The sequence below is a fragment of the Aulonocara sp. 'chitande type north' Nkhata Bay genome, linkage group LG17 (genome assembly GCF_057382095.1).
Source record: "Aulonocara sp. 'chitande type north' Nkhata Bay isolate Kocher_YH1m ecotype deep benthic linkage group LG17, A_spYH_male_GT1.1, whole genome shotgun sequence".
Taxonomy (NCBI): domain Eukaryota; kingdom Metazoa; phylum Chordata; class Actinopteri; order Cichliformes; family Cichlidae; genus Aulonocara; species Aulonocara sp. 'chitande type north' Nkhata Bay.
The window spans coordinates 40233904-40248226 of NC_141360.1; the positions used below are offsets into that span (position 1 = coordinate 40233904).

Consider the following 14323-nt stretch of genomic DNA (forward strand, 5'->3'; position numbering starts at 1 on the left):
CTGCACCGTTCTCTTAAATCTTCCACAGCTTCTCATAGGCTTTCAGCTGGGTTCAGAGTCCACAGTGTATGAGTCACACCATATTCATATTCACCAAACCACTCGGTGAGTCTTCGCGTCCTGTGGATGGGGGAACTGTTATCCTGGAGGACGCCACATCCATCATTAGAAATGTTTTATCACTCTAGACTTCTAATGGGACACGTGGACCCGAAACCACAGCAGCAAGACTCATCCCAACGCAAAACTGGATGCCCTCATTTGATTGTTCATATTGCTTTACAGTGTGAATAGAATTTGGGTGATTTAGTTGACCGTTTACACAGTTTTAAATTAAAGTTGATATGAACTCTATAATTTATAAATAAATATGTAAATGTGTTTAACGGAGCTATACTGAATCCCCAGTGCAAGAGAGAGAGAGTGCTTTGTATCTTTATCCTGTTAAAGACATTAAAGCGCCATCAGTTTGCATCACCTTCAATCATCAGCTATTTCAGGAACTTGAAGGCTTTTTTCCAGGTAAAAAATAGCACCCTCTTGAAGTTTTCACCTGAAAGTAACCAAGCTGATTTCCAGCAAAGCTTACCTGTGCTAGACTCGGCCCTCTTAATGACAAACCTTGCTAAGACACATAATAACTTGTCTGTCATCAGGTTAAAGGTGTATTGTCAAATGATAGTCTGCAAATCACTTCAGAAGACAGGACGATTCTTTCTTTATTATCTAAATACTGACACGTGCATGCACACATGTGCACACACACTACGGGCTTTGTGGCATTTGAGTGAAAAGCAGTGGAACAAATTCCAAAAATCCCATTGAAAAGCATGTTAGACTTTTTCCAGACTTTTGGAAAAACATGCAAAACAATGAGAGCTAACTTAAGACGGCAGCTTGTGGGAGGAGGGAAAGGGCTGCAAGAAAGATGATAGAGAAACGGGAAGAGACTGGTATGAAGCATAGGAGCGAAAAAAGACGAATGCTTGTAGTTAGTTTAGTGTTTAACTTCTTCACCTCTCGAAGCACATGTGCCCACAAAGGACCTCTGACTGAATACTACCAGAACTTCCTCCCTTTTCCCATTCCCTAACCCTCTCTTTGCTTTTTCCCAATGAACAGATGCTGGACTAACAAATAAAGTATGGACAATAACACTCACGTGTTTGCTGCCTGGTGGTGGTTAAACTATTTAATTTGACAGCTTGATAGAGTTAACTCTTTTAGCCAAGTACATGTTATATATGTACCAACCAGCAACTCTCGACTTGACAGCTATTTGACGTGTTGGCACAGCCAGGATGAGTGATTGGAAATGACTGTGGGAAAAGTGGAAAAGAGCTGAATATCAAAATGTTGCCAGGAAAGGACATGGAGGCTTATATAAGCTGTTGTTTGCAGCTGTTGCACTTCCAAAGTAAGCAAGACAGAAGGATCTCCTCTAAACTCTAAGGAGGAGAAAGGAAGAGTCCTGCAGACTGGACCGTGGAGTCAACTATTTGATAAGTGAACCCTTTACCATAGTCCTCGGACAGGTAGAGCTAACACAGAGAGGACGACCGTTTATGTTCACACACAGCCCGTTTGGATTTGCCAGTCAATCTAACATGCATGCATTAACTTGTGTCTTTGGACATGGAGAAGGTGCAAACTTCACACAGAAAGGCTCCAGATATGATGCCAGCTAGCAATTCGGTGGCATGATTCCCATGACATGTATAACCCATCCTGCAGTGTTCTCTGGAAGTCTCCGGGTTGCAGGGGGGAGAATATGAAACTTAAAGGACGTGATGGAAGGGAAGGGCACCTCATCTGGTCCGGACAGCGACAGACTGATAGCTCTTACTCAAATCTGTGGGTACATGGCAGTTAATGGAGCGAATGTGAATTCTGCAATGTGTCTACAATTTTTCACGAATGCTCTGCAATGTACTGGAGTCTCTACAAATCCCACCTGACCTGGAGAATTGCTTTAGGAAACACCAGGAGATGCTGGAGTACGGAACAAGTACAAAAATGTAAATCTGCCACAGCTCTTATAATTTATGACAGACAGACAGACAGACAGACAGACCTACTGCAGTAAAGTCATGTAAATTCAGAGCAATAAATTAGATGGGAAGAATGATGGGATGATCACAATATAAATGAGCTCCTTTGTTCCTCACCAGATCTGTTTATTGTTAGACATCCTACTGTCTTAAACACCTGGTACACATTACTACATCTGCAATATGTATGTGTATGTGTGTGAGTGTGTACTCATAGCTTTGTGGGGCCCAAAAATTGGAAGCTTACTATACTTATGGGGACCAAAATCCTGGTCCCAACGAGTTTGAAGGCATTTTTGAGACTCAAAATGTGGTTTTAGTGACAGGGTTTCATTTGGGGGTAAGGGGCTAGACAAGATATGAATACCCAACATTTTTGTGTGTGTGTGTGTGTGTGTGTGTGTGTGTGTGTGTGTGTGTGTGTGTGTGTGTGTGTGTGTGTGTGTGTGTGTGTGTGTGTGTGTGTGAGAAGTGAGAGATAAAAGCAGGAAATAGAAAGATAGAGGAATTGAGTGAGGGCTGTAGTTTAGTTTTTGTGAGCTCCCATGAAAGAGAGCGCACTGACGGTGTGACACAAACCATGTGTGTTATGGCAGCATCCACCTGGTTGGTGTTTGTCTCCGACAGAGAGACGTATGCAACACACAGATATATATGAAGCTCTACTGAGGTGCATTCCTTTACCTGTGATCTTGTTTCATCACATTTTTTTATTCCTTTGTGTTTGTTGTGTAAAAAGGCCTCAGCTCACCGGAGCTACAACTTCTGAGAAATATAGAGTACTGTGAAAAAGACAAGCACCCACTCCTATGGATGGGAGTATGCTGCGTGAGCAGACAGACTGTGTTACATATGCTGAATGTCAGTAAGTCCATCTTTGCTCAGCTTTGCATTAGGGAGTGAAAAAGCAGCTGAAGGGAGACAAACATTAGTCCCAAATTGTTCCATAAAAGTCTCCATCAAAAGTTACTGAGCATGCTACACTGCCAAAAGGCTTTATGAGATCCTCCGGTCGAACGTTGAAGGTTAAGACTGAGTCATTGTTGTTAGATTTGCCTACCTAATAACCCTAAAATTGGGTTTATAAGCACAAGAAAATGTAGTTCCCGAGAGAAAGCGCCTGAAATCAGACATTCAGAGGCATGTTTTTCCTTCAACAGATCAACGGCTAACGACCAGTGGACTCCCTGCTACTTCCTCCCTTCTGAGTTTCTCATTCTTTTTTCTCTCAGAGTGAAATGATCTAGACCGCAGCTGAATATAGAAACGTGACCGATTCGGTTTTACAATATCAGCTAATGTCAGCTTATATTTTGGCTATAACTGCTTTTGGTTAATAAGAACATTTCAGATCAGTGTAACATCACATAGTTTATCCAGCGCAGAGTACAAATCCTAACAGTGTCCATCTGTCTGTTTTCTTCACTACTTATCCAATTTAGGGTCGTGGGGGAGCCGCGCTCCATCCCAGGGGGCAGGGTGCACTGTGAACAGGTCACCAGCCTATCCCAGGGACATCACAGAGACACAGACGATCGTTCGCTCCCACACTAAGACCTACAGCCAATTTGGGATCATCAATTCATGCGTGTCTTTGGACAAAAAGCAGTTTCTGAAGGCACACATGATGCTGGCTTTTAAGATCAGGTTTCATTTAACTGCAGCTTTCAATTAAGAAGGTTGTGTCTGTGTGGATGCATTGAGAATTTACTTCTGCCCACAAAAGCTAACTGTACGAGCAGTAACTGCAGCACTCAACCAAGACAAAACCTCACATGTGTGGTAGCTGCTTACTTCTACAAGAGCAGCTGTTGAAGCAACACCGGAGAATCAACGTTTTGGGATTTACTTACCTGGATGACTGAGCATGCATCAAGACACATACTGCACGTGCTCATGAGTATGTTTTATCGCCTTCGTGATGTGTCATAAACGCCACAGTCAAGTTGACAGCAAATACCTGCTGAGATTTTGAAACCTACATACTTGTAAAGTGAAAGAAACCATTTTTATATGTTTCTGCTCTTTTTTAGAGGAAAGGACTTTGTCGGGCTCACTGTGATTTTTCAGTATGTGTGTAGATATAGATATATATATGTATCCTGAACGTACGTTATTAAAAATAAACAGTACTGCATTGTTGCAACCTTTTCTGAGGAGAAGTCAGATTATCCCCAGAGTCATGTGGATATATTGAATGTTGCTGAGACGTTTCAGCGAGAACAATAATAGAGACCGTCTCACATTACAGCGACTGGAGTCTCTGGTGTGACCAAATCACTCTCAGCGATCCTTATCTGTCTTTCTGTATCTCACAGTAACCCGTTATCATGATCAGGGGTTAAACATCAAACCAGAATAGAGCAGACTAGAGTTCTCTTCATTTTTAGCAAAAACCTGTGAAGCAACAAGACGTAAACTGTGCAGCGTGCAACGCTCCCCGGGTGCATAATCAATAAAAAGCAGCAAAGTCTGAACATCTCTCAAACATCCAGTTAGCAAATACGCACACCTTGAGTGCATTAAACACTGCTGGACTTCTTTCGCTATGCAATTCGTTATTTTGATTAATCTTGGCAATTACGGCAGAGGACTAGGATATGTGCTTTTCTGCTCTAATTTATTTTGCTTGGCCTACTGCGGTGACTTTTACAAATTGGGCTGTATCCACTTTCAACAGGCTGTAAAACAGTAAGAATTAATAACTTTGCAATTCAAACAAGCAAGAAGAGACACGGTGCACGTCTGTGCAGTATCACGCTGTCTGAGAGGAAAACTGCGTCGACCTCCGCCGGCCAGTTTGAGAGACTGCCGCAATGCCGTGCCGGTATTCACACGTGTACAACAGCAAAACACAAAGACGTGGCTTTAAACTTCTGTTTCATATTTTCTGAAACGATAGGATGTTTCTTTGTAGAAGCAGCAAACTGGGAAGAACTGGAGAAGTCGAGACAAAGGAAGGGATTAGTGTGGGCAGGTCAAAGGAACAATATCTGTTTGTGTTTTTTTGTTTGAGGTGACGGCGGGGGTAAGTGTAGTTGAAAGTTGATGTTTCGCTCAGCGTGGTATCCCCTGCAACGGTCTGGTGGTTGAGCTTTCAGTGGGGGCTCTTGGCTGCTGTTGACACTAACCCCCACTGACCCCATTACAAACGCATACACACTCGACTGAAATACACGCTATACAGAAAAGGCCTCTCGCTGTGCCTGTTTGTACCTTTTCCATTATCCAACTGTCTTGTGAATTTGTAGCAAAGCTTGGAAATGTCGTAAGAAGTGAAATACTGCTCAGGTGTGCTTCCAGCTGGGTTGAGGCTTTTCGATTTGTCTGAACTCGAACGAGGAGTTCAGAAAACGCATCAATAAAAAGTTAGTCTTTCGAGAAGTCGAGAGTGAGTTACGGTCAGTGAGTAAAAGGTCGTGATGGAAGGTTATTTGAAGGACATTTTTCATGTTTTGTTACTTATAGCAAAGAATCATTATCTTTGTACCGTCCTTATAGTACACTTTTCTAAGAGAGCACTGCACAAACGTTTCTCTTTACTGCAGTGACCACTGTCAAAGAAACTGTCCAGATGGTTTTGCACGGTGCATCAAAATCCAACAATACGTTCCTGCATTCACATTTCCCCTAAATTTCGAGAAGATCACCAACACCACCGGCTGAAAAATGCCCCAAATCGTGACAGAGCCTCCCCCGTGTTTCACTAAAGGCTGTAGACACTGGCTGTTCTACCTCTCTCCACACCTCCTCCTTCAAATTTGGATTCATCGCTCCATATCCACTGCTGCCACTGAGTTTTAGTCCAGTTCTTGTGTAATTTGGCATACTGCAGCCTTTTCCCCCTGTTTCACTTCCTTAAGAATGGCTTCTTGACAGCCACCCTTCCACTGAGACCATTTCTGATGAGGTTTTGGCGAATTGCAGATAGATCAACTGAAGTTCCAGATGCATCTCTCAGGTTCGGTGTCAGGTCTTTGCTGGATTCTTTCCTATTTCTTAAGGACATGACTTTCAGCTTTAGATAAAGTTTTCAGGCCTCCCACTTATTCTTTTGTCCTCCACTTGTCCAGTTTCCTAAATTTCTTTAAGGACACTCTGCACTATTATTTGACACACTGTGCTGAGATATGTCAGGTTTTGGCTCTTAAGGAATCTTTTTGCTTTTTGCGTTATATTTTGGTATTTTTCATAGTTTCAACAAAATAAATTACAAATTATGTGTTTTGTGATAAACTGCTAGTAACAACATACTTAAACAACATGCTTGAATGATTCACGGGCAAAACAAACAAAACCACTCCACTGAAAATGAACAATAAAGCAGCCAAAGTTCAAAGAAGAACTTTGAAAGATCTCAGAAAACCTGGAGAAGTCTGGCTGCTGCTGGCTGGTTGCTCAGGACTTTTGCACAGTGCTGTGCATTTCCCTGGATTTAGGTTTTTAGCATTTAGTATTTACACATTTAAAACATGATTATTAACATCCAAACTGTGGAGAACTAGTTTCAGTCTTGTGTGTTGGCCTGCTATAAGACTACGATGGGAAACACTGCTGTAGAGCGGACAGACTGGCAGCTAAAAATACCGGGCACGGAAACGCTTCCTGAACCAAACAATGAATTACCACACGTGCATGTTTGCACACACACACACACACACACACACACACACACACACACACACACACACACACACAGACCCTGAGCCTACTGACAGTGTAAAGTGAATAAGCACGTTAATTTTTGCTCCATGGAGGATGGATAATGGGATACAGAGGAGAACATTATTTGAAATGAAAACACAACCTGTGCTATTACGAAAGCAATGTGGAGGCTTAAAGACTCCACAGGAGAGTGAATGGATAGGGACACTCTCACCAAGTTCCTTTTCATTTTGAGGTGGGCCACTATGAGGCACTTGGCCTTCTAACGTGCAGTTGCACAATCAAGTTTGTTGCTACAGACTCAGGATAGTTTACAGTATGCTCTTGTACACACCGAGGACAAAAAACACGTGTGCATATTTTTCTGCTCATTTTCAATTGACGCTTCCAATGTTTTAAATGTGCCAGCTAATCAAACCGAGATAATATGCTGAAAAACGATATTCAGTAACACAGCCACAAGCATGCATGTGTTGAGTTTAAAAGGCTGCTTTAATCATGTGACAGGAGGCAAATCTGTGCCAAACGCATTTAGTACAACTAGTGCAAAGATCTCACTTCCTCTGATCTTTTTTACATTTTTGTCTTTGGTTTGACTCTGCGGTCCTCACCAGAGACGGGCAGCAACGCAGTACTTTTTTCAGGTACGGAGTAAAGTAAGGGATTAGCATTGCAAAAAAAAGTAATTAGATTACTGTTACTTTCCTATAAGCATGCAACGTTACTGCGCTACTAAAGTGTGATTTTGATTTTGAGAGTGTACGACGTTCGTGGCAGCAACAGACGTGTGCAGATCAACAGTGGATAATATGGAGTGATGGAGAGAGTACGACCGTGCAGCGTTTAAAGCTTGGAAGTACTCAGAATACTTTGAGTTTGATTCTGTAAAAAGCGACAAAAGCATTAGTGTCCACTGCACACTCTGCGTGGGAAGAAAACGTCTGAGCGAGCAGCGAGCACGCTGCCACAGGAATGTGACATTCACAGACATGTTGCTGTGTTTTACTTGCATCTATTTGAAAGAGTGAGTGTAAACACAAAAAATGATTTTATTTTAGATGCTGGAATATGCAGAAAATTGGTTTAAATGTTAAACACATTTCTTCAAGTCAAAGACTGTTGCATATAATTTAATTTCTGCTTGATATATAAAGTTAAAAGATTAAAATTAATAAAACAAGTTTTAAAAAGAGACTTTTTCATATGATTCAGTTTTATATAATGGATTATGGAGAAAAAAATTACAATTGGGCTGAAAGGTCTGTTGCTTTATTACGTGTTCAGTTTGGGTAGCATGTTTTTAAAAAGTAACAAAATTACTTTTGAAAATAAGCAATCAATAAAGTAACAGGATTACTTTCTTGGGGAAGTAATCACTAATAAGTAACTAATTACTTTTGAAAATAAGTAATCAGTAGAGTAATGGGATTACTTAATGGAGAAGTAATCAGTAATCAGTAATTAATTACTTTTTTCAATTAACTGGTCCTCACTGCTAACTCTGGAGCCAGAGTTTTATGCAGGTGAAGTTGATTTACGGCCCTGCAGAATCTCCATAGACCTTAATAAATGCCATCATTTGCATTTGTACTTTTATGCTATCACTAGACAACTGTAACTAAACTGTTGCTATTAGCAGTGGCTAGTGGCAACTAGCACTAGCTAGTTGCTGTAGCTAGTTGTTACAGCAGCTAGCTACAGCAACTAGCTACTGCAGTCCCACTTTGAGAAAGTTAGATAAACTTTACTATTACCTTCTGATTAACAGAATCCGACTGATACAGGATTTCTACGGCTGATATTTAGAAAAGATATATTATATTCAATCATTTTTTTCTTTCTGATACGCAAAACATAAACAGCCCTCCATTAACATTTGTTATGTGAAGTTATTCATTTACTCATTTCCACGCTGCCCGACTCGGCTCGGATTAGCTGGTTTTTGTGTTTGCGATGTTTTAAACACAAGTTGTGAACAGATACGTGCAGACTGCCCTCTGGTGGACAAACTATGCAACATCAACACTGATAACAGGGTTGAAGGATGTTTCTCCTGTCTCTTCTTTACTTTTTAATTTTCATTTATCGACCATTATAAAGGCAGATACCGCTCAAAAAACAGGCAGATAGATAAGATCTGCTGAGGAATCAGTTGTGCTCCATTGTAGATGATTTGGTCTGTGTCAACACAATGTGTAGGTAATTTTCAAGGAAGGTGTTTTTGGCAGGCTATAGCTTTGGGCACTGCGCAGGGTATGCTGCTAAAAGAAGACGAACCCGGGCATTCGCTCCTATTTTGTTTAGGGGTTAGGACTGTTTCTTGATGTTTGAGGTAACGGGACAATGAGGGGTTGGTTATATGCTTAATGTTCCTGGTAAGTCTTGGACCAAATTAACAAATTGGTATGATGTCATAGCCCAAGCTTGTGAGTGTGTGTAGTATTTACCTGAGCACAGCGTCTGTGGTTTTCACACCAAACCAGGACTTGGTCACTCTGAAAAGAACAGAGAGGATGAGGAAGGATTAGAACAAACACAGACAGAGAAAAATAAATCGTGACGTGTTTCCTTCCCCACATTCAATCCCTTTATGTGTGACTACTGCATAACGCACAAGGAGACAGAAAGCAAAATATTGTTGCTTAAAAGGTCACTGACAAAATTACATAACCAGCCATGCGAACAGACACACACTCCACCTTTCTCTTATTTAGGTAATTATCCTCTGGGTGAAAAATGACTAAACATTCTAGGTTTGCGGCTGCAGAACCAGACAGGGACAACGTCACTCAGCGAGATGTATGGTTATGTGTGCATCTGTAAGTGTGAGTGTTGCACTCTTCATTGCTGAGTGAGTCAAGACCACCGGTAAACACGGCTGCTGTAACCAATATGACAGCGGTATCCGACATGTCATGACCACACGGACAAAAATAAAAATCAACCAAACCAACCCACCCTTATCACACAGAGTTTTCCCTTATTTGACTCTGTGCACCGTCTAGACAACAACTATACAGAACTAATGAATCTATTTATTTTGTATCATTCATGCAATGACACTTCTATAAATTCATAAGAATGGGCGAGAGGCTACGTACACACTGGGCGGGCTGCCAGTCTTCCATCATACCTTATTTTAATGCGCACTGTCGATGAACGGGTCTGTTTTCGTACATAAGGCACACCGGATTATAAGACATTAAGCAGAACAGTCAGACCAGTTAAACTTACTCAGCTCATTCTTCTTGCTCCTCCACTTCTGTACTATCGATTCATTAATGTTGAATTCTCTGCAGCTGCTCTATTCCCGTGTTGTTGCAGTATATTAATGACTAACCTCGTGTTCTGGATGGATTATCTCAGTTGTTCTCCTGACTGAAGTTTGGTCCATTTACAACATCCTGCCATGCGATTGCATTTGTCCCTAACCATCGGGAACCCTCATGTTAACTTTTATCAAATGGAAAAAAAGTTAGCGTTCATCCTCCAGCTTCATTGTGTTTATGTTATGCTAACATAGCTGTGTCGCTAGCGATCACGTAGCACATCATTATATACCAGCTAGCCCAACTTCAGTAACCCTACAAATGTCACTGCTGTTTAGTTTCCTGTCTTCATTTATGTTGGAAGTGATAGCAGAGCTGTACGTTTGAGTTTTTCAGAAATCTCTCAGTCAGAACATGCTATATCATGTTTAGGTGGAAGCTAGCGAGCTAACTTCCTGCTAACTTCTAACTCCGTTAAATTCTGTTTTCATGGATGCCTGGATGTTAAACTTAATTGTTACACCTGGTAAAGCAGCAACGCTGATCATTTTATTAAAGATGAAAGAATTTAGACAGTTTTTAACTCTCAGTGATGCTGCAGTGATCATTTGACTTTGGAACCTGAAGTAGACAGAGTTTTGGACCCAGATTGGGGTCGCAGCAGATGGCCCCGCCCCTCCCTAAGCCTGGTTCTGTCAGAGGTTTCTTCCTGTTAAAAGGGAGTTTTTCCTTCCCACTGTCATCAAAGTGCTGCTCATAGGGGTTCATATGATTGTTGGGTTTTTCTTGGTATCTATTATTGTAAGATCTACCTGTACAATATAAAGCGCCTTGAGGCAACTGTTGTTGTGATTTGGCGCTAGAAAAATAAAATTGAATTGAATTGAAGTGAATAGATTACTCCGCCAGGCTTCTGACTACGGTAGCCGACAATCCATCAAGCGGTGCGGCTTCGTAGCTTACCAAAGTCGTACTAAAACATTTTTGACAGATTTTTGAGTGTCGTGTACCTCATAAAATCGGTTCGAGGTCAGTGAGCACAACCAGAATTCATACATAAGGCACACCGGATTATAAGGTGCACTGTCAATTTTTGAGAAAATTAAAGGATTTTAAGTGCGCCTTATAGTGCGGAAAATACGGTACTTTGGATTGAACGTGGAGAACTATTATCCATGAACACAGTGTGGCTGTTTCACAGTGTGGCTGTAACTACTCACAGACCCCCTTTTGAGCCCTTAAACTGGCGTAAAAACAAACTATTAAGTTTTCATTTGGCTTTTCTGCAATAATTCGAGGATTTTGAGTCATTTTGATGCCTTTAAATAGCAATTTCTACCAGCTGTTTTGAGCTTCCTTTGGCAGGATAGTCAGTTTTGGCACAACAGGCGGCCCTTCCCTCTGAAATGCTTTGTCATCATCAGAAAAATCATGAAGCCTTTGTGCACCTTCAAAACAACTATTATAATACTTGTGTGTAACTGCCTGTTGTTATGTGGCTATGCCTTCAGAGAGAAAGACTGAGCCTCTAGTGTGTGTTGGATAAGCCCCCTTAACAACTCTTAAACCCTCTCCTGAGTGAGCTGTATTTAGCCTGAACCAGCTCAACTCTTTGCACACACACACACACACACACCCTTTTCAGGGTTTTAGGTTAGCATTTGTTCTTCTGGTATTATGAGGGCTATGGGGTTATAGTTAAGGTGACAGTGCTGGGGTTAAAGGTTAGAGATTAGGAGTTAAGGGATTTCACGGTACCGAAGATGCTGAACTGACGCTTTCGCTTGTAACGCTCAGAACGGATGCACATTGTTATCGATGGATGGAGGGTGACTTGTGCAAGCACTAAGCCTGGAAGTGAAGAAATTACTGCCACTAGATCAGTCATGGGTGATGAAGGTCTTAAACCTGAGACAGACTTTGAAATAAAGTGTTCAGACAGGCCTGTCAGACAGTTAAATGCTGACTATAAGACGGGGAACACAGCTCCAGATTCTTGTTTTACATCTCCAAAACCAACAAACCGCAAGTCACCTCAGATTTCTAAAGAGACCGTCCATTGAGTATATGTGTGAAAATGATTAGAGCCCCAAATTCGACATAAATTTTGTTTGCCTCATTCCTCTCATACTCTCACGCCGTGCACTGCTACAGCTGCTTACTGCCTCACTTGTCCAGCTGTTGGCAGGAGTGAAGAATTGGTCAGCTTTCAAGAAAAAGACACAATGAATAAGATTGAAATGAAGATTTTGAGCTAAGCTTGAGCAAAGCTTCAAGGTTTCCCAGTATCTATAAGTATCTAAAAAAAAAAAGAGGTATTCCTGACCTCTGACATTATACCTCCGTGATCACTAAATGACTAATGACGGGGCAGACACCCTTGGCTTAATAGTAACCTGTGCTGGAGGTTTAAAGGGATAATGCTGCTGCACACCAGCCTTTAAACGGCACAGAAGAGAGAAGGAAGGCGGAAGCAGTAGCACATTACAGTAATTGTGTAAACCCCAATGAATAGATTAGCAACAAGTCTGTGGGGAACAATAAATGCAGAGAAGAACAGATGAGGCAGAAACGAAGGAACCGGTGTCATGGTACCGCATAGAGACACGGAGAGAAACACTTCCCTCCTCTGCTGACTTCTAAGCTTGCTAATACTGTCTGCAGTACAAAAACCCTGTTGCTATGGATACACATCTTATAGTAGCTTCTTCTTCAGTCTCTCAACATTACAACTTTTCAAGATAACATCTCAGACTGATTCTGTTTGAAAACACAAACTGAATGTGAGCCTGGAAGTTTAGACAGGTTCACTTTTACACTCAAGTTAAATTTATTTAGATCGCAACAATTGATTTACAGCAACAGCCGCCTCGAGGCGTTTCGTATTGTAAGAGAGAGGGAAAACCTCCGCAATCTGATGGTGGGGCGGAAGAACTCCCTTTTATCAGGAAGAACCGGGCACAGGGAGATGCAGCTGAATGACGATGAAACAAAAGGGAGTGCACACTCTGAATCTACACTGAAGAACATAGGACGGCTAAATATCTATTTCTGCATAAATTCAGCGTTGCAACATTGAGGTGTATCATTGAAGTGTAAGAAAATATGCTTCCATTCAAAAACAAAACAGGAAAACCCTTATGTGCCCTCGCAGAAATACTACATGCACTTCACAAGGCAGGTTTGTTTGTGTGACTTTTACTGGCCAATATTAAATCTTACTCTGTGAAACATTTTTGCTCGATGAGTCCGAGCTGTTATGCTACCACGTACCCAAAAGGCAACTCAGATATCCATTAGTGCAATCAGTTGGTGATGTTCAGTGCTGCTACCTGCTGCTAGGAGTACTTTCTGATGGGTTGTATAATTTACCACTTTTAATACTTTTGGCTGTCGTTCTTCACATTTCCCAGAAGCTCTTTCCGAAGCTGCCAGATGAATTTATATGAACTTTTGGGTATTAGGCTAGTTTTTAGCAAGAACCTAATAATAACAAGAGTATGGGTGAGAGAGAGAGCGCTGTTATCTGGTCTATTAAAGCTGCTGTAAGTATGAACCTTCCATTTCTTCCCGTGTGATTTCTGAACAGTGGAACAAAATGATAAGTGCAAATCTGTCAAGTTTGTGCTGTTTTCTTAGCAAACACACACCATGGATGGATATCGGTTGCTACGAAGTATTTGATGTAGGTATATAGGTAGTCCAAAGTTTTATGTTTTTGTCAACATCACGCTGCTTTGTGCCGCTTATAGATCCTTAAGCAGGGTTGTTTGAACATTCATGCACCATCAGAGGGATTACGGAAGCGGAGGATTAGCCTCTTTTGGTCACCCTGTCACTCCTTCTGTGTTTCATTTGGACTCACTGCCTTTCCAAGTCTCTGCATTTCTGCCAACTCCTGTAAAAATGACAGGAGAGGACTTAAAAATGACACCGATGATAAACTATAGATCTTCCAGCGAAAGTACCGAGGACAGCTAAGTATCTCCAGATTTTCACAGAGGAGATATAAAGCCGTGTTCCCCCCTGCTGGCCTCACATCTTCATCCTCGCTCTCAATCTTTTTCACGGTATCGTTCTTTTTCCTGTCTTCTTCATGCCATAACATCCTTCCAGTGTCAGTCAATCCACTTTAGAGCCTTCTGTAGTCTACACTCACACATATGGATGCACACACATATGAGCTAATCCCAAGTCGATTTCATGGGACATATTTGCTGTCAGAGCCAATTAAGCCAGTTTAGATGGGTCTGTGTGCCGTATGGCCATTAAACGGTGGTCAGAGTGAGGTTTCATAGGGTCTTGGTAAGTGTATGTATGTGTGTCTGCGGCAAAACA

General features: G+C 41.5%; 1 protein-coding gene across 2 annotated transcripts in view; it reads right to left on the reverse strand.

Moving 5' to 3' along the window:
* The window catches only part of anos1b (anosmin 1b), a 60130-nt gene that overhangs the window by 35775 nt on the left and 10032 nt on the right, over positions 1–14323 (reverse strand). For both annotated transcript variants that reach the window (XM_086269673.1, XM_086269672.1), the window contains exon 2: positions 9164–9211. In XM_086269673.1, coding sequence (XP_086125799.1) covers positions 9164–9211 — 48 coding nt within the window. The remainder of the gene's footprint in view (positions 1–9163; positions 9212–14323) is intronic.